General features: G+C 43.3%; 1 protein-coding gene across 3 annotated transcripts; it reads right to left on the bottom strand.

Annotated features, from left to right (window-relative positions):
• Nucleotides 1-16: 16 nt before the first annotated feature.
• LOC105011743 (coiled-coil domain-containing protein 190) lies at nt 17-9,951 on the bottom strand. Of its 3 annotated transcripts, XM_013134956.4 has the most exons (5): nt 9,584-9,951; nt 7,212-7,737; nt 6,769-6,965; nt 6,554-6,686; nt 17-1,117 (listed from the first exon to the last, which is right to left on the bottom strand). In XM_013134956.4, exons 2-5 carry the CDS (start codon nt 7,298-7,300, stop codon nt 583-585), a joined length of 954 nt encoding a protein of 317 aa, XP_012990410.2. In that variant the 5' UTR covers nt 7,301-7,737; nt 9,584-9,951; the 3' UTR covers nt 17-582. The 3 variants fall into 3 exon arrangements, with proteins under 3 accessions (XP_012990410.2, XP_010870339.2, XP_010870338.2); XM_010872037.3 differs by lacking the exon at nt 7,212-7,737 and having other exon boundaries at nt 6,769-6,968; nt 9,584-9,950; XM_010872036.3 differs by lacking the exon at nt 7,212-7,737 and having other exon boundaries at nt 9,584-9,950.
• Between the last annotated feature and the right edge of the window lie 16,885 nt (nt 9,952-26,836).

Here is a 26,836-nt window from a genome sequence, read left to right as displayed (position 1 = left end):
AGACACACCAGAGGCATTGACTCTAAACATCCTGCTCTCTATTTTATTTTGAGATCAAGTAAGAGTTATTTACAGTACAGGCTACTTTACAAAGATAATTTGAATGAAATACATAATTTGACACAAAAGGCATGGACGTTCACATCAAGCAGGCCTCAAAGGTAGCTTACATTTGCCGAAATACATTGAATTATTGAAGAGGCTCATTAGATAGAGTATATTGTCAGTTTGACACAGAACTGGTGTAATAGAGTAATACCCTATACGTAGTCCAGAAATAGTTGCACTAAATTAAGGATTTTATGGTTAGAGAGGTTTTCATTATATTACTGTGGTTTGGTGAACCACTTTAGAACATGATGTTTAACCTTGCTTGAGAACTGGCTCTATCTGTCTTTTGCTTAATGGACTAACACATTTCAGCAGCAGCTTTCAAGCCAGCTTGCACATCACATGCTAGCGTGGTTTACCAAACCAATTCAGGTATATCATGGTCCCAGGTTATAAGGAAACCTAGTCAGTTGGTGACTCTCGCAGGAACATTTGTAAGTTTTACAGGGTTTGAGAGTCTTACAGGTCCTATCAGAACCTGTGGGTGGAGCTTGTGTTGCCCCTGGCAAATATCTCAGTGATTGACAGCTCCCTCTCACAGGGGGGTCGTCCTCGATAACGGATGTAGCGTGCTTTACGAGCCTCGGCCAACGATTGGCCAAAATCCGGCAGGAGGTGGAGCGTCCTGGGCTGACCAGCCAGAGCGAGGGAGTCAGAGGCAGCAGGAGGGAGAGGACAGGGGGACGGAGCAGAGGACGGGGGAGGGAGGTCTGGACAACACTCTCTGTCCCCGTCGGGACTCCCGTTCTCTTCCTCTCTGTCCTTCAGTCTCATTGACCTCGTCTCCCTCCCCCTCACATCTTGGCTCTCCCCTCTTCCTTCCAGCCCAGTGATGGTCAGTGCTGCTGCGGGTTGCAGTTTGAGGTCGGGCAGGCAGAGTGGTGCCATGGAGCTACCTGCACCGTGTATCTGTGTGTCAGCAGAGTCGGAGCTGCCGAGGAAGTCATGGACCCGAGCCTGCAACGCAGCTGGACCGGACAATACCCCATACAAAGACTTCACTGACCTGAGACAGAGAGTGGTAAAGAGAGGGAGGGAGGGAGAGAGAGAAAGATGAGAGTCAGTCAGTATGTCAACAAGTTTACATTTAAGTTGTTTATCAGACACTTAGCAACATACAGTAGTGAGTATGTACATTTTCCTACTTTTTTGTGTTGGCCTCCTGTCCAAACAGTCGATCATCACGTGGGCGTGATTTAATTTTGTCATGTCATTATGCGTTATGTGATTCCCTTTGTGTTTGTCCTAGCATTGTCCTACCATTTTTTTGTTTTGTTTTAAGCCGAATCTTGCGAACCAGGCGATACAGGCTATTATGGTAAATTCAGTACCAGAATATGTCATTTGCTGTATTTCTTCAGAGACGGGGTGCCGTAATGAAACTGACATCACTAAGACGTCTGTAAGTATCAGTGGTATACATCAATTGAAAGTGGAGAGCCAGGAGAAGACGATGGTTGGAAATAGAAACTAATAAGTTACTCTGGTTTGTCATGAGTAGTCTCTAGTTTGTCACGTGAATGTGTTTAGTTTTGCTATGTCACCAACAAGCCATGCTATCAACCAAAAGCTAAGCTAAGGAGGCAGTGGAAAATCACCCTAATTGGGTGCACTTATAAATACATTTTGTTGTAGGACACCCACAGGCTGCTCTATGATGGTAAGGGTAAGCACAGTACTTTGTGCCTGGGGAGACCGTGTCTGTGTCTACACATTTCGCTGCTTGTTGGGCTCAGCGGTCCCGTTTCGCCTCACTCATACGCTTCTGTGCTTTCCACCAGGAGAGGGAGTCAGAGACGCACCTGGCTACGACTGGGGGGTGATGAGTGGGGTGCCGGTCCTCCCTTCTGTCTTCCTATGGGCAGGGGGCACCCTTTACATCCAGGTGCTCCCGCCCCTCAGCATTCACTTGCCCCTGCAAGTGGTTTCCTTCACTGTGAGAATCTCACCACAGAATACCCCTTCCTTCTGTCCTGCCTAAAACCCTTCAATTCTGGCCTGGGGGCTTTTTCTAATCGGTGGCGAACGTGTGGTCCCTCTGTAGATCCTCGCGAAGGTGATGCTTGTGAGCAGACTTTTGTTTGGCTCTTACAACCACCCGTCAGTAGTTCATTACCCAGCAGTCCCTACCCGTTGGTGGTTCGCTACCCAGCAGTCCCTACCCGTTGGTGGTTCGCTACCCAGCAGTCCCTACCCGTTGGTGGTTCGCTACCCAGCAGTCCCTACCCGTTGGTGGATCGCTACCCAGCAGTCCCTACCCGTTGGTGGTTCGCTACCCAGCAGTCCCTACCCGTTGGTGGTTCGCTACCCAGCAGTCCCTACCCGTTGGTGGATCGCTACCCAGCAGTCCCTACCCGTTGGTGGATCGCTACCCAGCAGTCCCTACCCGTTGGTGGATCGCTACCCAGCAGTCCCTACCCGTTGGTGGATCGCTACCCAGCAGTCCCTACCCGTTGGTGGTTCGCTACCCAGCAGTCCCTACCCGTTGGTGGTTCGCTACCCAGCAGTCCCTACCCGTTGGTGGATCGCTACCCAGCAGTCCCTACCCGTTGGTGGATCGCTACCCAGCAGTCCCTACCCGTTGGTGGATCGCTACCCAGCAGTCCCTACCCGTTGGTGGTTCGCTACCCAGCAGTCCCTACCCGTTGGTGGTTCGCTACCCAACAGTCCCTACCCGTTGGTGGTTCGCTACCCAACAGTCAGCTGCCTTGGTTTCAAGAGTGAGACCGAAGGTTCTTGCCCCTGAGCAGGCTTAACTCTTGATGTTGTTGTGATGATGATTCAGGCCCCTGGGACTCCCTCTATTGGGTCCGTCTATGCGTAAGAGTTGCAGGTCTTTGACACTTTGACGTGTTGCCCGGTCTGGGGTGTGATGACTTTCCAGAAAGAATATTGTGGCGGTGAAATTGCTATTGTCTTGCAGCCTTCTGGGCAGTCTTTGTGAGAGTTGTTGTAGCAACGTCTGGTCGTGCTCGACACAGTGTGTGGTACCGTTCAAACCTTTCACGGTCATATAAGCCTTTTGGTTTTATCTTGTAGACAGCGTTGTTAGTGGCCCTGGCTTCAGCCTGGCATGTTAGTGTTCCACACACATTCAGGCCGTCCCTCCCGGATTTCATTTGCAATCGGTGACTCCAAGGTAGCACTGCGCCCTGTCTGGTTTAGTGCCATGTTCATATCGGGGCCAGAGTTCCGTTCCGCCCCCCATTTGCATCTGCTGACCATCAGTGTGCATGGTTGTGCCTCCACATTGTCTGGATCGGATGGTGGGGGGGGTTCTAGTCCAGTGACATTTCTGTGTCTTGTAGTGGTCTGTACCTAACGGGTTGTGGAGGCCATTTCCATGGCGTACGGTACCAAGGGTCTACTGCTGCCTCCTGGAGTGTGTGCGCCCTCCCCTGGGTGTCCTTTCTATGTTTGTCTGTGGCTAAGATTTGCTTGGCAGCCGTGTTGTTATTTCCACATGACTTTGTACAGCCGCCTTTATGTCCCCGCTGCTGGACAGGTTCCTTGGTGCTTTTGGTTTCAGGAATGGGTGCCCTGGCATCCTGGAGTCGCAATTTTTAGAACAACTGTTGTGAACTTGTTTTGTAAAATGAAATTAACAAATGATTGAAACAACTTGTATTTACATTTTACAATAAGCGTATGTTCCATCTAGCGTTGTTTTTGCCTGGAAACCCAGTGTGAACTCCTCATGGGTTTCATTATGCCTGCTAAGTGCAGTTAACCAAAGATAGAAAGGAGTCCAACTCAGAGAGGCATACTCATTTTGATGTTATTCTTCCAGGTGTGGTTATCGACCTGCTCCAATGAGGGGTTGCCGTAGAGGAAGAGATCACACAAGCTCATTATTTCAAGTCACAACAAGTGCACTAAACAAACCAGAGACCTGTACTGCTCCACCTGGAGGACCAATAGGGTGGCCCTACCAGGACAAATAAAATGAAGAGGGTCTGTCTCCCCGCAGGCTGTCTGGCTTTCCATTTTCTTAACCTTTCACATTTACAGGTTAATCAAGAGAAAATAAAAAAGCCCGTAGCTTGCTTAGAGACACAACTTAGTCATTTTATTGATTAAGCTATAGAATAGATATTGGGTATGAGCTGGGAATGTTTTAATTACGATTTTATTTCGAATGCACACACATTTCTCTATCTCTTCCTGACAAAGTCTTGTGTTTTCTCACAGAGACTATCTCTCTCCAGAGGATAACACTTACGCCCGCTGTGGCAGAAAGCTGTGTGTGTGTGTGTGTGTGTGTGTGTGTGTGTGTGTGTGTGTGTGTGTGTGTCTGTCTCAGAGCAAGGTTTTTAGTGTCCCGTTATCTGCCCCCCGGATTAGCATAATTAACCAGCTAGCTTAAAATCCTCATCCTCCAATCATCTCACTGCAAGGCCAAATTGAGAAACTGGGCTGTGAACACGAAAAAAGCAATAGCTCACATGCATGGACACACGCACGGACACACGCCTCAGAGAAAAACATGCAAAACAGACAGTCAGGTACGCAAACCATCCCTCAATCCTCCACTAACACGCACACAGAATGCTCCCAGTCTCAAATTACAGCAGTTCACACTCACACACACTCTCATCCTTCAGCTTAAATCATGAGTATATGTGCATGTGTAAAAATGCAGTGACAGTGCAAACACGCTTGGATACAGTTCATGCATGGAAGAACAGTGAGACATTATACTGGAAATAAACATGATCTCGCATGCACAACCAACTAAATTTGCTGGGCAAACCATGAATCGCATTCTCTTTAAAGGTGAAATTACAGAGCTGGATGTAATCAGTTGAAAAGGGAAATGTGTGTGAAAATGTGTATTGAGGCTGGGGGGTGGTATCCTGGATGTTTAGATTTACAGAATGTTGCACTAGCCCTGCTGTAAGGTGATTTAGCTAATCAACAAATTCAGCAGAGAATTAGAATAATTTTACAACAGAGTTGAAATAAAACAATGCAGGAGGGTATAGCTCTCCTGAAGAAGGGTTAACTTGATCTTTAGACATGGATCTGTAATCAACTGGTTTGACTGGCCAAAACAACTTTTCATACTTTTAATCATTACTGTCTATTTCCCTTGCCATAATTACGTTGTTTTTTTTTGCAGAAAAAGAGGAAACTAAAAGCAGAAGTGTTGGTTAACCTTCGATTACATGATTCCTTTTAAAATCCAACTAACTCCTCTTGAGGTCTATCCAATGAACTTTACACAGGAGATAGTTGTTGGGACTCAAAAGCACAGGTGCTGGCAGGTGTCACCTTAATTAGGGAGGACGGAATAGACTGGAATGGAATGACCGAACTTGGTATCAAATACATTGTTCCCATAGGTTTGATACCACTCCATTCTCAATTCTGAACAACATAATTAGCCATCCTCCCCTCACCAGGATTCAATGGGAGGAGTTTAGGATTAGATTAGCCCTTTCAAGCTAAAATTATACTGTTGATTATGATGGCAGGAATCCAAACCGACTTTTTAGGCTTTTTTTAGGCTCATTGATTAGTATCAGATCTTAAGACCTGAGAGGAGGAGTTCCCCATACTGGCACTACAACACTACTTCCAACAGTCTGCCCTTCCATCCAGTGACCGACCAGTGACCAAACCAGCTCAACCTTAGAGCAAAGCCAACAATAGGATACAGGGTGATATACCCCTGGTTTGCTCCATGCTTGTGCCCAGAATCCAAACAAAGAACGTTTATTTCCTTGTAGTTACGTTTTTCCAGATTGACTGCGCAATTAGTCATTCATTTGACCTACTGGCTGCAATTAAGTCTACAGCAGGATTAATACGCTCTCTTTGGGTACAGTGGTGCCAAGGGCTTGCTCTGACAAATGAGACTGCATAGCACAGAGGATACAAATGCATGTTCGGAACTGATAACTGATCACATGGTGTTAGAATTATTCCAATTAGATGATTATTGAATGCTGTTGATGGTCAGAGCTTCCTAGAACCAAGAATTAGGCTACACAATTAGCCTCCACTGACATAATCATTTGGGGCTGCTCTGGAAGCACTTCACAAACCAATATTGTGCTTATCACCTTAGCCCTTCGGCACTCAAGCAGTTTAAAATGCCTGTTAGCTTCACAGAAATGAATTAAACCTGCCAGAAAACCTAACCTGGTAGAAAGATTGAGCCTTTATTTTTGTAAAAAGCAAATAAATAAAATAAGAACTGATTAAATTACCATTACTTAGAGGCCAACAGCAAACTGCTTCGTAATGCTGTGATCATAATAACAAAACCCAATATCACTACTACAATATATCCTGTTCAATTCTCACAGGATAAAGAGCTTGGTGTTGTTTTGTTCTGAGGGAGATTTCTCTATTTTCTCTCAGTCTGGCCGAGACAGAAAGCTCATCTACAGTTGTTTAAACGTGTGGTAGATTTCTGATGTGAAAAGAATCTCACCTTTGTTTCTGTGGCTCTTTGATGGTCCGTGGAATTGTGGGTAGTGTAGTCCTATAGTGCATGGAAGGATGACTGGGGTCAGGGTTGAGTTTTCGCACAACCAGAGGGTGGAGGCTCCTTTTCCAGGAGTTACCTAGGGGTCGCACAGATATGTGACAGCAAGTACACACACTAATACACACAAAAACACATACACACCCACGCAAATCTCTTACCGCTCCTGATATTGAACAGGTCTCTGTGAAGCCGCAGTTGTTCGGTGGTAAGTGTGTTGAGGTGGTAACTTGTGGCCAGCTCCAGTCTCTGTAGCCCCCCCTGCAGGCGAGCCTGAGCCCTGCGCTCCTCTCTCCTCAGGGCCTCGGTGGCCTGCCACAGCCCCCTGCTGCTACCACCATGCATGGCACTGTAAAACCTGCTGACATACACAGATACAAATACCTGAAAATACTGTCTGCAACTGGGAAACTAAGAGAAGGAAATACAAATGTAAACCTTAAGGACATGAAGTCCATGGCCAGTTTATTAGGTAAACCACCCAATTCAGGAAAATTTATTACTTATAAAGCATGGCCATGGCATGCTATATAAAGCAGACAGATGAGCACCAACGCATTCAGTTACTGTTTGATTAAACACAAAATTGTACAAAAAAAATAACCTAAACGTGGTGTGATCTTCTCTAAGTGCAGTATAATCTTCTGTTTGCGTGGTATGATCTACTAGCACAGTATCAACTTCTGTGACCATGGTAGTGATCTCCTACTAGAGCAGCATGGTCTTCTGTGAACATGGTATGATCTTTTCCTAGCGTGGTTATGATCTTCTGTAAGCATTGTATGATCTTCTAGCACAGTATTATCTTTTGTGAGCATGGTATGATCTTCTTGTAAGTGTGGTATGATCTGTAAGCGTGATATGATCTTCTGTGAACGTGGTATGATCTTTTGTAAGCATGGTATGATCTTCTGTGAGCGTGGCATGATCTTCTGTGAGCGTGGCATGATCTTCTGTGAGCGTGGCATGATCTTCTGTGAGCGTGGCATGATCTTCTGTGAGCGTGGCATGATCTTCTGTGAGCGTGGCATGATCTTCTGTGAGCGTGGCATGATCTTCTGTGAGCATGGTATGATCTTCTGTGGCAGGCGCCCCGGTTCCAGTACCTCCGAAATGGCCACCCTCCTGGGCTGGTGCAACAAACAAAAAACATCTAGTCAGCAGTCAAACACAAGGCAAAATGTTGGATAAAAAAAACAATTAAAAACTATTCGGACCCTACCAGTTCTCCGTCACGTGGCTGCAGTGTATTTTACCATATGAGTCTATGAACTGGACAAAAACAAGCATCACATCTTTCATAGCAACAAAAAATGTATTAACCACTTACACATCTTTCACTTTTTACTCACTGTTGGGGTATCCTATTATTTATAAACTACTGACAGATCCCCCCCAAAAAAACATTTTGGCTCCTATTTTACCTCACGAAGGGTGCTTTGGTTGCAGGTCACACTAATCGACAGCCATTCTTGCTATCGTTCCAAACAGGCATTTCTTGTGTTGTGCTGTTTCTATGCAGGGCGGATATTAGATCACCATGTCTCATTGTAATCATTACCCATCATTGTACTCCATGGAATCTGACTCACTCCAATGGGCTGTGTGCGCGTGGCCCTTTCTTACCAGTGTTGGAGTAGGTGTGTGTGGCATTAGCATAGAGTGATGGAAAGAGAGAGAGCGATGGAGAGAAAAATATAATTTTGGAGTGTTTTTTGGATAGAAGAGAAGTGTGACTGTTGAACAGAGATAGAGAAGGAGCCGGAGATTTATGCATGGCCTTAGTTTGATCAAAGTGCTCCAGTGTGTCTCCAAACCAGTTTCTCATTTTCACCTAGCACAGCCTACTTTGGTCAGGGACTGATAGTGAGACTGATGATCCATCAAATCTGTTAACTTCATGGCGGTGTGAGCGCGTGCACACATGTTGTGTGTGTGTGTGTGTGTGTGTGTGTGACCGCCCACAGTATTTCACATTACAGCTTCCCCCAAGTGCACTCAGGGTATCACACATTATCACAGCAAGCCAGACCCATAGGCAATAAGCAGCTCCCTCTATCTCTGTCACATGCACACAGTAGACATCCACCCCTGACACATCCAGAGCTTGAACCTGCAACACTATGGATGCAAGGTGACTGCTCTACAACCCTTTATTGTCACATAGGAAGGCTACAACAGTAAACAGTCCTTAGGACACAATCACCCAAGTTTCTCTGCTTCTTTCCAGGGGAGGAGAATCTACTTGAAAACAGTTACTTGCATATATTTCCTTTGGTATCAAAGGTGAACACAATTCACCATCAATCATCCTAACTTGTGAGCAGAGGCCGTCATTAGATGTTAGTGACCCACTATAACAAGCAATTAAGTCTCACACAGAGTTAGGGCACCTGCGGGAGAGAGTAAATTAGCATTTTTTTACGGCAGAGCGGCAGTTGAGATGATCATCTTTCATCTCGTTTACGTACAACCACACGCACGCAGAAAAAACAAACGCAAACGGGTTATGGGGTCCATTGTAGTATTGCAGCACAATTATGTTGGACTCCCACGCCACAATCTGGGAGCTGGATACAGCTAGAGAGCACTTGCAGGAATATGCTACACTTAAAATGAACCCGTCACATACAATCACTACACGAACTCCTACATTATAACACGAAGCACAAGCGTAAAACAATAATGTAAATTCTAATAAATTATGAGAATAACACATGGTGCTGTTTTTGTAAATCAATTTTACACTGCGTGACAAATTGGTCAAATGCAGACATCTCGATGTTAATTCCCACAGCAATGGATAGACAATTTACATTTTTGTAAGGGGAGACCTAATTCTGTTGAAATTCCGAACTTTAGAAGCACATACAAACTTAAAGAGGCGCACGTTATAAGTTTTAGATTACTTTTCCGCAACACATGGTGATCAAATGAAGGTCCTAGCTAATCTGTAAAAGGTGAAGAAACGCTTACCGTACGTCCGCAGTAACCGTCGTCAACCAATCTGCTGTTCAAAAATTATGCTATTACGCGCGGCCAAACTATCAGAATTCCTCCATATTCACTTTCTAACGAAAGCAGAGATCAGAGAAGTATTTCTAAATGTAGCAGGACCTCCTTTAGCGTAGACTGCCAGTAACAAATCACAATGACAACGTTTCTGTAGTCAACACGGATGACACACGATTGTGGAGTAATCTTATCCGTAAAGTTGGCCTACTAGAAGAAACCGTTGTTTTCTATAGCTTTTGGAAAGCACCATGTCCGACACAATGTCAGTAGTGATTGTGGGAGAACGACGTGCACCCCAGTACCACCCATGACGTTACCATGAGTAACCGGGTCTAGGGACTTCGCTATTTACCGAATGTCAGTTAGGTCACCATGGGAACTCGGTCACTAGAGCAAGAGGTATGTATAGTCATGCTTAATACAGATTTGCAAATGAATGGCCTTGTTTTTGCAAGAGACTATAATTGTCTGTAAAGAAGATTTTCTGCACTTTTTTGCAATGACTTATACAATGTATGTAATGTGAATATAATATCTGAGTGAGAATGACATTTGCAGTGTTCAGTGAGTTCAGTGATTCTAGTTTTGGTCTGGATGATAGTCAGGGATTGGTAGCTGGCCTCCTGGGTCCGCCCTTATCCGTGAACTGGTTGTGTTGAGGCTGCTTGCAGGTCCAGCCCTGGCCATATGGCATGTCCCCAAGTGGACCTGCCCTGCAAATCAGCATGGACGGTTGAATAAGCTCCATTGATATAAGGGTGGGACCTCTTGACAACTACTGTAATTACTGAGGTGTTTCTCTGTAATCTGGGTACCAGGTTTGGATCTGGTTATATTCTGACCCCAGCAGGGGGTTTATGGTTAATCAGTGATGGGATGACCAACTGTCCTTTTAGCACTTTGGGGATGGATGATCCATTTGATTAATAGCGCAGTCAGTAAGTTGTTAGTTCCAGAAAATCATTGCCATGGTACACAAAAAACACGCTGCACAGCTCTCTAACCCTGCTCTCATGTCGGATCAATAGCGAGGGAGGCCAATATGAGAAGGAAAGGAACCAGAGTCTTGGACAGCCTCCTCTCCCTAATCTTCTCTTCTATCGATCTGTAAAATGGCTGTTTTTAGCTGCTGCCTCCAGCACCATACCTGACCTGTTCAGCTCTGAACTACAATCCATCACTCTGCTCCCTGTAATGTGAGTGTGTCACGAGCGGAAAATGAACCCTGCTCTGGACATACATTACGTGAGTCTGTGTGTGTGTCTCTGTGTGTGGGCGCGTGTGTGTGTGTGAAAGAGAGAAGGGTTCAGGCAGAGAGTGAAAGATAAAGCAACTCAGCAATGTTAGAAGAACATAAAGGTGGCAACAACAATGTGTTGGTTCAGGGATGGTGCATTGCCCAATCACTGGTAGAAGTTAGCATGAGGAGGGTAGCAATTAGCATGTTGGAAGCTGCAGTATTTTTATTAAAGACATACAGAGAGAGAGAGAGAGAAAGTGGGCCAGAGATGTGTGTTTGGGCTTTAGTTGTGCTGACTCAGGCAGACAGAAAGAGAGAAGAGGCAGAATGGGTGGGAGGAGGTAAGGAAAAAGAAAACTTTAAAGTGAGTGCACCACAGGATGCTCTGTGCAGTCTAGGCAAACACCCACACACACAAGCACATTTGCATGCACATGTGGGCACTATGCATGCATGCACACACACACATAATGTGAATCCCTCAGAGGTGCCACTTTTGCTCCTTTTGCTTTTGTGTGTGTTTCTGAGTGTGTGTGTTTAATGCTCACCATTATATCGTAAATGGCCGCTATATCCAGCCTCCTTTGGGATGAGTATAACTAGACCTGTACCTGAAATAGCAGAAACTGCCCATCCATCACCTTGCTGGACTACCCCTGACTCAGTGTCTTTGTGTGTCTGTGTGGGTGTGTGCACATCCCCACAACAACAATAATCCCAAAGTATAGTAAAACAAGGAAAATGTCTGTTTCAGTCATAGGGGATAGGTTTAAGGTAAAAGTTATATTTGAGCTTATGGTTAGGGTTTGTTTTTTGGGGGGTTAAGTTTAGTGTTAGGAGTTGGAGGTTACAGTTAACATTAGTGGTTGTGGTTTAGGGTAGGGATTAGTATTAGGGTTGGGGGAAAATGATCTTGAATCAGGGCAATGTTTGGGGCTCCCTGCAAGGCCGGTATCTCACTTTGACCTACACTCTTAACCCTTTTCTCTTTTCTCCAAATCGTGGTTGGTATGAGTAACTTTCTGATGTGGGCCTGAGGATAATCACTTCATGCGACACAGTAGTTCAAATGTGTGGGCAAAACAAACACCCTGAACCTCCTAATAATCTGGCAGTTGGATTGAACTTGATACTTAGTGACAATGTAAAAAATAAAATAAAATGTTTTGATGAGGTAACTAAACAGTGCATATTTATTTCTTTGTCACTATTTTTTACGTGCTTTGGAAGCATTTATTTTGGAATGAATCTGCTTTAAAACAGTTTGTTCTTGCCATAGTGTCTCATCCTGTACAGATGTTGAAACTCATTGCGGTGTGTTTGTCTTACTTTTTTGCCTCAGCTTTGATCTAACTTTATAAAATTTGCCAGAGCAGCCATTTTTCTACTAGTAGAGCAGAGACTGTGTAGACAATTATCACATGCGCTGGAGCTTCTGCAAACTTTTGATCTTTCCCTAAGGCATACTAAAGATAGAGAACATGTTTGAACCTTCTAGAAAAACCCGCTATTAAAAACATGATTGAGATGGACATTAATTATTCAAACATAAACAGAGGAAAATTGGGGCACATGCAGAAGAGTAGTTAAAATAAGACAAAGAGAAAGAAAGGGAAAGAGAAAGAGAGTGAGGAACAGAGAGGCATGATTAGACCTCATTAAGGGCACAGTGACGCAGAAAGTTGTGTGTGTGCATTTGTGACAATGCTTGCATGCATACGTGTGTTAAAGCATGCAACTCTGTGTGTTTTTGTCTGTGCGCTTGTGTCGGAGTGAACCCAGAAAGCTCTTGGGAGGGCTAAATAAGGGATGTAAGGAGATTGAGGTGGGGAATTCTCACTCAAATTTGTCCAATTCTGGAAAGGTTCCGACACGAATCAACTTAGAATAGAACAAAGAGGGAGGCATAGAAAAGGAGAAAAGCAAGGTGTACGTGCACTTGCGTGTGTGTGGTCATGAATGTGTGTGTGTGATAGGGGACAAGGCAGGTACAAGGCAGAGTGAGGTTGGTGGGTGTGTTGAGATGGAGAGGGGTGAAGCAGATGAACCACAGGGACCCAAGGGGAGTCCACGATAATGAGTTGGAGCTCCCTGTAGGACTCAGGCTTTATAATAGGACAGAGGCCCTATAATAAGGATAACAGACATGGTGACTATGAAGATAGTAAGGATGATGTTTATGTGATGATGATGATGATAGTGAGGACAATGATGATGGCAATGATTTTATCTATTTAACAGTTATTTAACCAGGTAAATCATTAGAGAACCAACTCTCATTCTCCAGAGGCAAAGGCATTCAAACACAAGACCAGTACACAGAACCACATATATAATGTAAAAAAAATGAATAATATGTAGATACTGCCAAATCAACATTAAATTAAAATAAATACAGTGGGACACATGTACAGATGGGGATTCAGCAAATGCGGTTGTATGATAAATGCCCAATATATTTTTGAAGGCATAAAGCAAGATGAGGCGTATCAAGTTGAAGGGGCTTCTGCAACTCATTCCAGTCAGTGGCAGCAGTAAACTGAAATGAGTATTGACCAGAGGGAGAATAGGCTTTAGGTGTAACCAGGGTGATAAATCTTCTGCAGTGCAGGTTACAATTATTAAAGCAGATGTTAAGAAGTGAACTAAGGTAGAGAGGACATTTACCTACAATTTGGTATCAGTGAGTTTGGTGTGAAGTCTGAAGGGAGGGCCAGTTAGCCTGGGTGTAAAGGTCACAATGATGAGTGTTGAAAGGGGCAGAGGTTACAAAGCAGAGTGATAGATTACATCTACCAAGATTTCTGTAGGTGTTGACTTTGATCCTGTCCCAATACCCGCACTTGCACCCCTCAATTGCGCATTCTCACTAAGGGGTGCAAGATCATAGGGTGTCCCAATTCTGTAGTGTTGTTCTCCATGGATCACTGCCCTCTTGCGCACTTAATGCACCCCTTCCACAAGTGTGCATCAGACCTGACTTTGCTATAGGCTATTACCCAGAATCCCTGTATTGTTGTGACGTTTCGAAACAGCTAACCAATGGGGAAGCAAAACGGTTGTTTTGGCACAGGTAGGACAACCAGGATGAGTGGCGACCATAGAACTGTCCCAGTTCTGCTCTTAACAGCTTCAGGCCCTTGCACACTTACGCTGCTAAGTGCACTTTCAACAAGTGTGCACTTAGTGGAAGACCTTAAGGCGTAGAGTGGATATTGGGACAGGACCATACTCCAATTTAGTCCCATCCAGGGCATGGATGTTTAGGGGCAAGGAGGTTGTGGAAGGCTTAGATCAAAAAGTATACATTTGGGGGTGTTGGGGGGGTTGTATTAAGGAGTAGATGGAGGTGTTTAAAGCTATGTTAAAGGGTTGACAGAACAGTGTTGTGTGAGGGGTCAAAAAGAATGGAACCTTGTGGGACAACAATAGAAAATACCAGAGGAGTGGAGAGCAGGCCCTTAGATATTATATTTTATGGTCAGATAAATCATTTCAAATCAGGATAGACCCTCTGAGAAAACAACTTTGTGGTGTCTATTAATATGGATTCAATGGTTGATGGATTTAAAGGCTTTTGCCAAATCATTAAAGACAAAGGCACAGTACTTTTATAAAGCAGATATTATGTCATTTCGGACCTTTAGAGATGCTGAGATGCACTGACGGCCAGCTCTGAAGCCTGACTCAACCGCTGACAGAACACTGTGGGAATCCAGGTGAAGGGTGAGCTGTTAAATGTCGGATTTCAAAAATGCCTGTGATGATGATGGGGTGATTATGATTGTGATGATCTTTATGATGACGATGACCCAAGATGACGATGGTGCTTGTCTATGGAGCAGCACAGGGAATTGCCCCTCCTTACCATTAGGACAATTCAACTCTGGTTCTGGTGGGGTGAAACACTTTTCATCATCACCTTCCAAATCTGAACCCATTCAAACATAGGACCTTAGATATAGACAACTGCCTTGTATCTGTGTAAGGGACACCAGGTGAGTGCAATTGCTTTGTATCTATGTAAGAGATACAAGGGTGGAATAGCCCAATTCTACATCCCTTTCCAAGCCATTTGTTCTGCAGCCTTTGGTCTCTTGGCCCTATGAGTGGGCATCACTGCTTGAACCATTCTTGGCACCTCAATGGTGGAACCAGCTTCCCCTTAAAGCTAGGACGGCAGTCTCCCTGCCCAGTTTAGGAAAACAGCAGCAGATATACTACTGGCGGCTGCTGAAAAAACTACAAACCCGATTCCAAAAAACCTGATTCCACTGTACAAATTGTGAGTAAAAAAGGAACGGAATAATTTCCAAATCTCATAAACTTATATTTAATTCACAATAGAATATAGATAACATATCGAATGTTGAAAGTGAGACATTTTGTAATTTCATGCCAAATATTGGCTCATTTTGGATTTCATGAGAGCTACACATTCCAAAACAGTTGGGACAGATAGCAATAAGAGGCCAGAAAAGTTAAATGTACAGATAAGGAACAGCTGGAGGACCAATTTGCAACTTATTATGTCAATTGGCAACATGATTGGGTATAAAAAGAACCTCTCAGAGTGGCAGTGTCTCTCAGAAGTCAAGATGGGCAGAGGATCACCAATTCCCCCAATGCTGCGGCGAAAAATAGTGGAGCAATATCAGAAAGGAGTTTCTCTGAGAAAAATTGCAAAGAGTTTGAAGTTATCATCATCTACAGTGCATAATATCATCCAAAGATTCAGAGAATCTGGAACAATCTCTGTGCGTAAGGGTCAAGGCCGGAAAACCATACCGGATGCCTGTGATCTTCGGGCCCTCAGTCGGCACTGCATAATGGAAATCACAATATGGGCTCAGGAATACTTCCAGAAAACATTGTCGGTGAACACAATCTACCGTGCCATTCGCTGTTGCTGGCTAAAACTCTATAGGTCAAAAAAGAAGCCGTATCTAAACAGGATCCAGAAGCGCAGGCGTTTTCTCTGGGCTATGGATCATTTAAAATGGACTGTGGCAAAGTGGAAAAAGTTTTCTGTGGTCAGACTAATCAAAATTTGAATTTCATTTTGGAAACTGGGATGCCATGTCATCCGGACTAAAGAGGACAAGGACAACCCAAGTTGTTATCAGCGCTCAGTTCAGAAGCCTGAATCTCTGATGGTATGGGGTTGCATGAGTGCGTGTGGCATGGGCAGCTTACACATCTGGAAAGGCACCATCAATGCTGACAGTTATATCCAAGTTCTAGAACAACATATGCTGCCATCCAGACGTCGTCTCTTTCAGGGAAGACCTTGCATTTTCCAACATGATAATGCCAGACCACATACTGCATCAATTACAATGTCATGGCTGCACAGAAGAAGGATCCGGGTATTGAAATGGCCAGCCTGCAGTCCAGATCTTTCACCCATAGACAACATTTGGCGCATCATAAAGAGGAAGGTGCGACAAAGAAGACCTAAGACAGTTGAGCAACTAGAAGCCTGTATTAGACAAGATTGGGACAACATTCTTATTCATAAACTAGCATCTTGTCTCCTCAGTCCCCAGACGTTTGCAGTCTGTTATAAAAAGAAGAGGGGATGCCACACAGTGGTAAACATGGCCTTCTCCCAACTTTTTTGAGATGTGTTAATGCCATGAAATTTTAAATCAATTTATTTTTCCCTCAAAGTGATACATTTTCTCAGTTTAAACATTTGATGTCATCTATGTTGTATTCTGAATAAAATATTGAAATTTGAAACTTCCATATCATTGCATTCTGTTTTTATTCACAATTGTACAGTGTCCCAACTTTTTTGGAATCGGGTTTGTAAAACTCTCCCATTCTATCCTTACTCAACATTTGTAGAGTCCATCCTCAACTCCTGTTTTCGGTCTGTGTCTGCCAACTGCAGGGGTAAATTATAATGCAATGTATGGTCTCCAAGAAAAATAAGAGTGAAGGAAACATCCATGCTGACCCCTCCATTACACTAAGCCAAATTATCCATGAATAGCTAAAAATAAATAAACAATATAATATGTGCTTCCAAATAACCCTGTTATCTATCCCCACAGGATGACTGACCTGCCAGGCTCACATTTCCCCTCAGGATGACTGACCTGGCCGGGTCACATTTCCCCTCAGGATGACTGACCTGGCCAGCTCACATTTCCCCTCAGGATGACTGACCTGCCCGGCTCACATTTCCCCTCAGGATGACTGACCTGCCAGGCTCACATTTCCTCACAGGATGACTGACCTGCCAGGCTCACATTTCCCCTCAGGATGACTGACCTGCCCGGCTCATATTTCTCCTCAGGATGACTGACCTGCCCGGCTCATATTTCCCCTCAGGATGACTGACCTGCCCGGCTCATATTTCTCCTCAGGATGACTGACCTGCCAGGCTCCCGCTTCCCTCAGGATGACTGACCTGCCCGGCTCATATTTCTCCTCAGGATGACTGACATGCCAGGCTCCCGCTTCCCTCAGGATGAATGGGTTCCAGGTCACTGGTGGGCTGCTCCAAATCTACAGCGGCATGTTCTTCATCATCTAGATCTCCTCCATCTCAATAATCTCATGACTGGCTGTCTCTCCTGACACACATATAATGATATAGACAAGAAAATAATTAGATGGATGTGCTTACCAAGACCGGGCTGTTCTTTTAGATCAGTTCAAAGGATGAAGAGGGGAGAAGAGAGGTCAATGCTGGATGGAGGTGCAGCCCTACCATTGTTTCTGCCCTGGTGACACATCCAGCTGTCAGGATCAATTGCATTTCCTTGGAGCTGGCAGCACATCCTAGGCCTGCTGTTGTTCTGGCATTGGCTCTTCTGGTCCGGTCCTCTCCTCCCTATAACACACAGCCTCAGGGACACATCACATGCTGACAAGGGGCCACAGCACACACACATTTGTTTTTCTAACCTCATGAGGAACAGAATTTGATTTCCTATTTTCCTAATACCACAACCCTAATTCTAACCCTATCCCAGAACTTAGCCTAATCTAACTCTAGCCTTACCATCAATAACTTAACATTAATGCCTATACTAAACATAACCCTAATGCCTAACCCTAAACCTAATCCCGTAATTCCATTCCTAACTCCATTTGTAAGTTTTACCATAAACCAAACCTTTTTTCAATGTGTAGTTAAACCAGATTTTCCCCATGTATAGTTTGCAGATAATTCAGTGTGTTCTTTTGGGTGTCCCTATTTTGCTATACTTGTGAGGACCACAAATATACAACAAGGATAGTAAAACATTGGACAATTTTTAAACAGTGGTTAGATTTTTGCTGGTACTTGTAAGAAATAAAAACACTTTTTCTGGCATATGGGTTAGGTTTAGGATAAGATAGGAATTTTAATGGCAACCTTTTCCCCCGCAAAGAACAGAGATGATTTACATGTGTGTGAGGATACAGGGCCAACTGCAGTGTCTGACCCATTCTAGCCCAGATTATGTGAGTTCAAAACAATACAGGTACTACTGAAAAAATAAGATATTAATTACAGGAGAAAGAGTGTGTGTGTGTGTGTGTGCGTGTGACTACCAGGTCTGCCTACAGCAGGCTATTGAAAGCAAGACCATGCTCATTGAGTCTGCATTTAAAAGTTTTTTTTTAATTAATTAATTCAATATTCTTCACTGGTCAAGTAGTTCATTCATAGCCTTGTTGATATTTTGGAGAATTTATGTAGGTGGATTGCTTTGTTTGCTCTAGGGCACAGGTGTTAAACCGATTCCATAGAGGGCCAACTGCCTGCAGGTTTTCACTCTTACCTTATACATGATTTATTAATCAGTTCACTCCTTCATGGGTATCATATGGTCTGTTTCTGTAGTGGTCATTGGCTCCCATAAATGTGTGTTCTGGGTCTCTGTGCTAACGAGGAAGGTAACGTGTAACATACCGCATTATAAGTAATCCCTTACTAGTTATTTTCTTAAATAAATAACGTATTACTCAATTTCCCTCAGTGCAACCAACGCAGCATTACGTAGCATTACTTTTCATTAGTAGCAAGTGGGAATAAGGACGCAAAGATGGCGGCACCAGCTCTTCCAGATAAAGGACATGATACACATACCAAAGCCACTCGCCCAGCTCCCATTAATTTCAAAACGATATGGAGCGTCGACTAGCGATTTGTGCAGTGGAAGGTTGAGCTCGAGTGTTGTCAACTCTCGCGAGTCAAACAAGCAACCGCAGCTTCAAAAACAAGCACAAAACAAGCCTAATACTGTTATAGCATGTTAAGGTCAATTAATGAGCCTGCAGCATATTAAACAGAAGCCACTCAGAGTTTGAAAACATAAAACATCAACAAGCAAAGAATTCTTTACAAAAAAGAATCAAACGTCAACAACACGTATGGAGGGCAGGCACCATTCACTCATCTCTGATCCCCTGCAAGCAGAATATGAGAGGAGACATGGAAAATGAGGGAAAATACATACCATATGTATCTACTATTAGTATGCTTATATACACTCACCTAAAGGATTATTAAGAACACCTGTTCAATTTCTCATTAATGCAATTATCTAATCAACCAATTACTTGGCAGTTGCTTCAATGCATTTAGGGGTGTGGTCCTGGTCAAGACAATCTCCTGAACTCCAAACTGAATGTCAGAATGGGAAAGAAAGGTGATTTAAGCAATTTTGAGCGTGGCATGGTTGTTGTTGCCAGACGGGCCGGTCTGAGTATTTCACAATCTGCTCAGTTACTGGGATTTTTACGCACAACCATTTCTAGGGTTTACAAAGAATGGTGTGAAAAGGGAAAAACATCCAGTATGCGGCAGTCCTGTGGGCGAAAATGCCTTGTTGATGCTAGAGGTCAGAGGAGAATGGTCCGACTGATCCAAGCTGATAGAAGAGCAACTTTGACTGAAATAACCACTCGTTACAACCGAGGTATGCAGCAAAGCATTCGTGAAGCCATAACACGCACAACCTTGAGGCGGGTGGGCTACAACAGCAGATGACCCCACCGGGTACCACTCATCTCCACTACAAATAGGAAAAAGAGGCTACAATTTGCACCAGCTCACCAAAATTGGACAGTTGAAGACTGGAAGAAGCCTGGTCTGATGAGTCTCGATTTCTGTGGAGACATTAAGATGGTAGAGTCAGAATTTGGCGTAAACAGAATGAGAACATGGATTCATCATGCCTTGTTACCACTGTGCAGGCTGGTGGTGGTGGTGTAATGGTGTGGGGGATGTTTTCTTGGCACACTTTAGGCCCCTTAGTGCCAATTGGGCATCATTTAAATGCTACGGCCTACCTGAGCATTGTTTCTGACCATGTCCATCCCTTTATGACCACCACGTACCCATCCTCTGATGGTTACTTCCAGCAGGATAATGCACCATGTCACAAAGCTCCAATCATTTCAAATTGGTTTCTTGAACATGACAATGAGTTCACTGTACTGAAATTGCCCCCACAGTCACCAGATCTCAACCCAATAGAGCATCTTTGGGATGTGGTGGAACGGGAGCTTCGTGCCCTGGATGTGCATCCCACAAATGTCCATCAACTGCAAGATGCTATTCTATCAATATGGGCCAACATTTCTAAAGAATGCTTTCAGCACCTTGTTGAATCAATGCCACGTAGAATTAAGGCAGTTCTGAAGGCGAAAGGGGGTCAAACACAGTATTAGTATGGTGTTCCTAATAATCCTTTAGGTGAGTGTATACGAGCAGGCTATGTTATGCTTTTTTTTTTTTTATATAAACTGTAATATTAGATTCTGCTTTGCAGTATCTGCGCAGAGCTTTACTATCATCACGAACCACTTGATGTACACAGTCTTTGTTGTACTTTTTGCCATATTTGGACCACTTTGTTGGTGGCATCGTTTGTGGAAATGTATCTGGTGCTATGTCTTTAATGTCATGAATGAGGACTCATCATCACTGCTGTAAGTGTCTATAATATTCAATACTTATACCATACTGTTCATACTCCCCATCCTACTCTTTCAAAAATTGCTGCTAGTTAACATTGTTATGTATATTATTGCCATACTTGTCATAGGCCTACCTATAATTTCAATACCACCACCAGTATTGCTGCTAGTTTACAGTACTCTTTCTAAGCTTCTGCTTGTATTCAGTGTTATGTATATTATTGCTTTCTCTTCTTGCTATATTTTTGCTGTGTATGTATTTTTCTTCATAATTCTTACTAAGTAGTTGTAGTGTGCTATCACCATTCATTAGCTTATTACACTCATATGTATCTATAATATTCAATAATTCTACCAAGGTGGGGGCAGGAAAGATCCACGTGGGGATTTGTGACCAACACATGAATTTAGAATCAAAAGACTTCTCTTAAAGTAACTAAGTAACTAAACGCCTTTCTTTCTACAGCAAGTAAATAAGTCACGTAACTTTATGGGGACTGTAACAATAGTAACTGTAATTACAGATAGCAAAAAATATCCGTACGGCTTCTTTTTGCCGCCGGCCCTAAACTGTCGGCTATAGGTGCGTCTGGTTGGCGGGGATCAGAGCCTTTGATCTTTTTCAACGGCTCTGGCGGGGATGAAACGTTTGCTGCCGAATACGTCACTCCCATTTCTTGCGAGACGCCGCCTGCTTCATTTTCTCTGGCGGTTGCCCGGGTCTAATGGACCGCGGTCGTCCGGTCGCAAGCAGCTTTGAAATACGAGGCTACTATCAAAATCGACCAGCCATGTTGGTTTGGACACACATTCGCATCAGTTCGTGGCTCAATCGCGAGTTACTACAGCCTGCAGTTTGCTAGCTAGCAAAGTCATCCACTACCATCGTTTAAGTAAGTACATGTTTCCTTTTTGTGTAACGCAATGTAATGTTTACATTGTTTTTAGTTTATATATTTAAAATCTGTAGTCATCTTTGTTCTTGCCTAACTAGTTAAGCTAAAGTAGCCTTGTTTAAGCAATGTTGCTAGTACATGTAGAAATGTAACTAGCTACAGTAGGTAGCCAAAGCTTTACATCTAGAAAGACTAAGTTTAACTTTTGGTGTTTTCTTGCAAAAATAACGATGTATATAGGTTGTTTAAATGAGTTTGTTTGCCTGAACAAGTATGCTGCTAGTCCAGTTGCTAGAGTGGCTAGTACATACTGTTTTGCCTTTGTTATAGTACACACTGTGGCTAGCACGTTTTGTGCTGTGTTGCTACTGTACTGGATTTAAGGCGATTGTGATTTCTAATTCTCTGAACTGCTGCACTTTTTATGTTTGAGGACAATTGTGTTCACTTGAATCACTACACTGAATGAATACATTTTATTTGTAACAATTTCACTGTTCCACATTTGGCTGATAATCGATTCCAGAAAACCAGGAAAAAGTTGAGCCATCTGTAGACTTCAGAGCTGGTATGTAAAATGTATTGCTGTGATGCTTAATTTGTGATCCTGCAACTAAACTATACCCTTTGTTAGATTTTCAAATTTCTCAGAACCAGGTTTCTCCCCAGACTCCACTTCTCAGAGCCAAGAGTTTGAGTACATGTAAGTGATGTTTTTTGTCTTGGAAACTATTGCTTCTATTTAAGATGAGGAATCCTTTTATCCATAATCTGTTTTTCATTAGGGCACTTTACTTTCTGGATGCAAGGTGTCGAGGTGTGTTGTACATTCCATTAGCTTTGCACAGTTCAATTATTATACTAAATATGCAATCTCTGCAGTGAAATTAAAGCTGTTATGTTTGTTCCCCCAGCTCATCAAGTACTAAGCTTAAAACCCCCAGCAGCAAATTTACCCTGGCAGCATAAGTGTGAAAACGCTGGAGGTATGTAATACCTTGCGCTAAACTGTTACATTTAAGTCCAATTAATTAAATGTATGCAATAACTTCAAGCATATTTTTACTTCAATGATTATCAGTAGGATGTCATCGCTTTGTTATTGGCCCTTGGACTCCCCTGGCATCTCGTGTACAGCATGAAGTTTTCAGCTATGAAGGTATATTCTAGGCCTATGTCTTAATGGCCAGTTTTTTAACAATATTGAAAATTGTGCCTTTAGTTTTTTAATTTATTTTATTTTTTAATGTAGATTTCCAGGGACTCCAGAATGAAAACCAAGCTCTTTAGGGCAAAGAACCAAGCTCTTGAGGGAGGGAAGTTGGGACAATGTTGAAGACGTTTGCTTGCACTGGGCAATCAGATGCCACTTGCAAACAACACCTGTGGTTGTTGGTTTAATTCCCACTGGGGCCACCTGTGCATGTAGTAGACCTAGATATACATGTCGTAGTTTAGTATTTGAGGGACCAGGACTGACTACTTTATTCTGGGAACCCCTGTAGGTGTGTCACGCGTTTCCTGAAAGGAGCATCTGACCGTGAAGGCAGAAAAAGACGCTGCACAGCTGAGAGGGACCCACAGCTGACCCCTTAAACCTAGGCTGACTACTGACACCCCAGAATCACTGACAACTGGAACACTTTTTTTTTTATCCTGCCCTCAGTAACATCAAGAAGCCAGAAGTGCCAGACTACACTCACCCAATCCACACTTTTCACTGGGGATTTTTTTTTTTTTGTATTTTAACTTAAGTATTGGCTTATTTCATTCCGTCAGTGCTTAACGATTCCATTATAGTTTGTAAATCCTATTTCATACCTATTACTTGATATTGCACATAAACTAGTACCAAAATTCTACTTTCAATTCCATCAGTGTGCTTAACTGTTATTCTATTAAAAATAGCTTGGAAATCCTATTTTATACCTCTTGATATTGCACATTACCTGGTACCAAATATTCTACTTACTCTGTTTTAACATTAGCTTTTTTCATTCCGTCACCGTGCTTAACTGTTATTCTGTTGTTAAATATAACTTGTAAATCTTTGTGCCACAGGTCAGCATTGCAGTTATAATGGTCTGTTCCACTGTTTTTACCTCAGTATTTTTTTATATACATGACAAGTTTTGTTTATCACAGATAGAAGAGACACAGATCTTATTGAAGCACAGTGTAAATCTTGTGCCCCAGTTCAGCAATGCCATTATAATGGTCTATTCTACCTCAGAGCTTTACTCTAAATTATTACCACTTATCCTATTGTTAGAAATGGCTTGAAAATGTGATGCTATATCGATTTTATTTGGTATCCTGCACATTCTTTGGTACCAAAAATCCTCATTACTTGTAATGTTTACTGGTAATTATTTTCATCCCAGAGCTGACCTCTTTATATTATTAACAATTCTTTTATAATTTATAAGTGTTATACATTTTTTTTACCAAAATGTATTTGGAAACCTGCATGTTCTGTAGTGTGTATTTTTATTTTTTCCCCTGTTATTTATATTTCAGTGATCTGACACATCTTGTTTCAGTGACAGTTACTGTACTTTGAAATGTGGAATTAAAACGCCAAATGGAAATTTGTCTGGTTTGATCAATCATTATTCTTGATAAACTGCATGCTATAAAAAAATATATATATACACACACAAGCGGCAGATCGCTCGCAAATAGCGTTTGCCTCCGACGGACTTTGCCAAATCAGGTCCGCCTTCGGTATAACGGCGGTTGGCCCGCGGGCCGGCCGCGGAACGAAGGCGGCTTGCCCCTTTTTAAAAGCGGCTGCCGCTGGCGGTGAGCTTGCAAACGTGTTTGCGATTAAGACATTCTGACGCTTCTACTGTCTCCGGAGGACCGCTGCTGGTCTGCCGACTCATTGCTATCTGGGTAGTTACTTTGGAATGTAACGTTCCCCAACACTGCTGAGGGGGCATTTTTTTATTAGTGAGGGGGATATCTAATAACTGTGCAGCCCCCAAGATGATTAAGAGAAACATTTTGAGGTGGAAGTAAAGCCAGTCCTGACGTGTGACCAATTTTGCACCCCATTGGCGCCGGACCTGTGTGCTTTGGGTTTTAATTTTTACATTCCCTGTCCAACCATTTGTTATTGTTTTCAATTTTATGTAATTATTAAAAAGTTAAATATGTTTGCTGATAGGTCAGGTACACTATTCAGGCTTTCTACTGGTTTTCTAGGTAGGTTTTACACTACTTTCCATTCATAGTACTTAATAGTATTCCGTTTGTTGGGTTTTCATGTAAGTTGGTTATGATTTTGTGGTCAGAAAGCAGTGTTAATGATCTGACAGGCAATGCTCTGAGAGACTCTAGGTTGAGGTCTGTAATAGAGTAAGTCTACTGTTGCCGAAGGGTGAGCTGTAGATCTACCTACCATAGAACCCCCTTCTATCCCTACCATTGACTATGCACACCCCTAGTGTGCCACAATGTCCAAACTTATAACCTGTTTTTGTGGAAGGAATGCTGCCACCTCCAGGTAAGTGTTGTCCTCCTGTGTGCTTAGGGTGTCTATAGCTACGGGAAGTAGGGGTGCTGTGGATGCTGGAGTCCCCCCATTGTAGCCTTGGTACCCTGACTAGATTAGCTCCTGTCTACTACCAGTATGTGCGTGTTGTTTGTCTGACCATCAGTGTGATGCATGTCACTACCGCAGATGGGCAGGCGTCGTCCATCCGTCCGAGATTTGTGATCGGATGTAATCGGTTATGACGGTTTTGCTTTTTGTCCAATTCTGGCATTTAGTTAACCACAGACTAGTACATGTCCGTAGGCCTGTTAGCGATTGACCTCTGTCTACAGAACAGAGAAGCTGCAGTTACAGTATGGGGATTTGATCTGCAGGATATAGGTGGTGTAACAGAGCTCAGTGTGATGCGTGGCAAATTGTCAGGGAGGAAGCGTTACCGTTAGCAACAGCACGTTTACATGGGTTTCAATGGAGCTGTGATCCAGATGTTCAGTTGAGCTCAGCTCAGTGACCCGGGTAGCTTGCAGTGCAGTGAGTTTAGAAGTGGTGAGTGTTATGGATTTAAGGACATGTACCTTAAGCTTGCTCCACAGCTAGCTTGAGATGTTGCCGAAGGGGCTAAATAGTTGGTACGTTCTGTACAGCCCAAACAGTTGGAATGTTGTCTAAGAGGGTGAGCATGTGTGTTTCAAAGCATGGGATTCGAGTTCAAGCCCATTGTGGGGCAAGGTGAATGAAGCAATACTGTTAGCAACTGCATGTGATGTCGGTTTCTGTTGCACACAGGACTAAAATTGACTTTACTAACCAGAGTTCAAATGTGCCTCTTTTATTAATTTAGTAGAGTAGATTAGCTCAGATTTATAACAGTATACCAACCCCTGAATCTCTTTCCTTTTTGACACTTGATGGTTTGATGGATGGGACTACCAGCTCTCGGTGTCCTACAGAACATCTCTTCTATACTGTTTCTTGTACAATAAAACATTCTGTATTTGTTAACCAAGTCTGTGTTTCTGCTCTTAAATCCAAAAAGGGAATGGCCCTCAGGCCTTGTATGTTCCAGGATGATATTGTAAAGGCATTTTGTTCCATAGTGTCCAGGGTTGTAATTTATGTGGTTTAGCTTTGGACCATTAACTGGGACCATTAGTTCTCTCCCTCTCTCCCCCTCTTTCAACATATATAATAGGGCTGAACATTGAGTTGGCAGCCTAGAGACAAACAGGCCTTGGCTCTGAGTTGGAGCATGATGCAGCGGTCCAGGCTCCCGACTCGGGACCCACATGACTCTTGGCCATGGGAATTCATGTCCTGGCTCTGACAAGTCTCTGTACCCTTTCTGTGTCTCTCTACACACAGTGACTGTCTCCTAGCGTATACTTTCTACCGGACTGCTGTGAAAATCATCAAATTCAGTCCCTCCCCTCCCCCCATTTCTCTCAAACTCTTTAGTAACTGGGTGTTGGCGCAGAGGCTAAATCAATCCACCAAAGCCCTCTGCTCACTTGCTCCTCTTTTCCTCCATCTTTCTCTCCCTGTTCTGTCCCTCCATCCCCACATTTGTTGGATGTAGTGGTTGGGTCACTTTCGATATCATAAACAACAGATACCACAAAGAAATAAAGGGAAAAATGCAGTCGTTCATA

The sequence above is a fragment of the Esox lucius genome, chromosome 8, assembly GCF_011004845.1.
Source record: "Esox lucius isolate fEsoLuc1 chromosome 8, fEsoLuc1.pri, whole genome shotgun sequence".
NCBI classification, from domain to species: domain Eukaryota; kingdom Metazoa; phylum Chordata; class Actinopteri; order Esociformes; family Esocidae; genus Esox; species Esox lucius.
Note: the sequence above shows the minus strand (reverse complement) of the source record. Positions and strands in the feature narration are given on the sequence as shown.

What these genes read in the sequence shown, in the direction of transcription:
- LOC105011743 (XM_013134956.4), bottom strand. Translation starts at nt 7,300, where the DNA reads ATGGTCACAGAAGTTGATACTGTGCTAGTAGATCATACCACGCAAACA. An exon ending in GAAGATCACACCACGTTTAG is followed by an intron (nt 6,966 to 7,211) that starts GTTATTTTTTTT and finishes GTATGTCAGCAG; the next exon opens with GTTTTACAGTGCCATGCATG. An exon ending in CCTGTTCAATATCAGGAGCG is followed by an intron (nt 6,687 to 6,768) that starts GTAAGAGATTTG and finishes TGCGACCCCTAG; the next exon opens with GTAACTCCTGGAAAAGGAGC.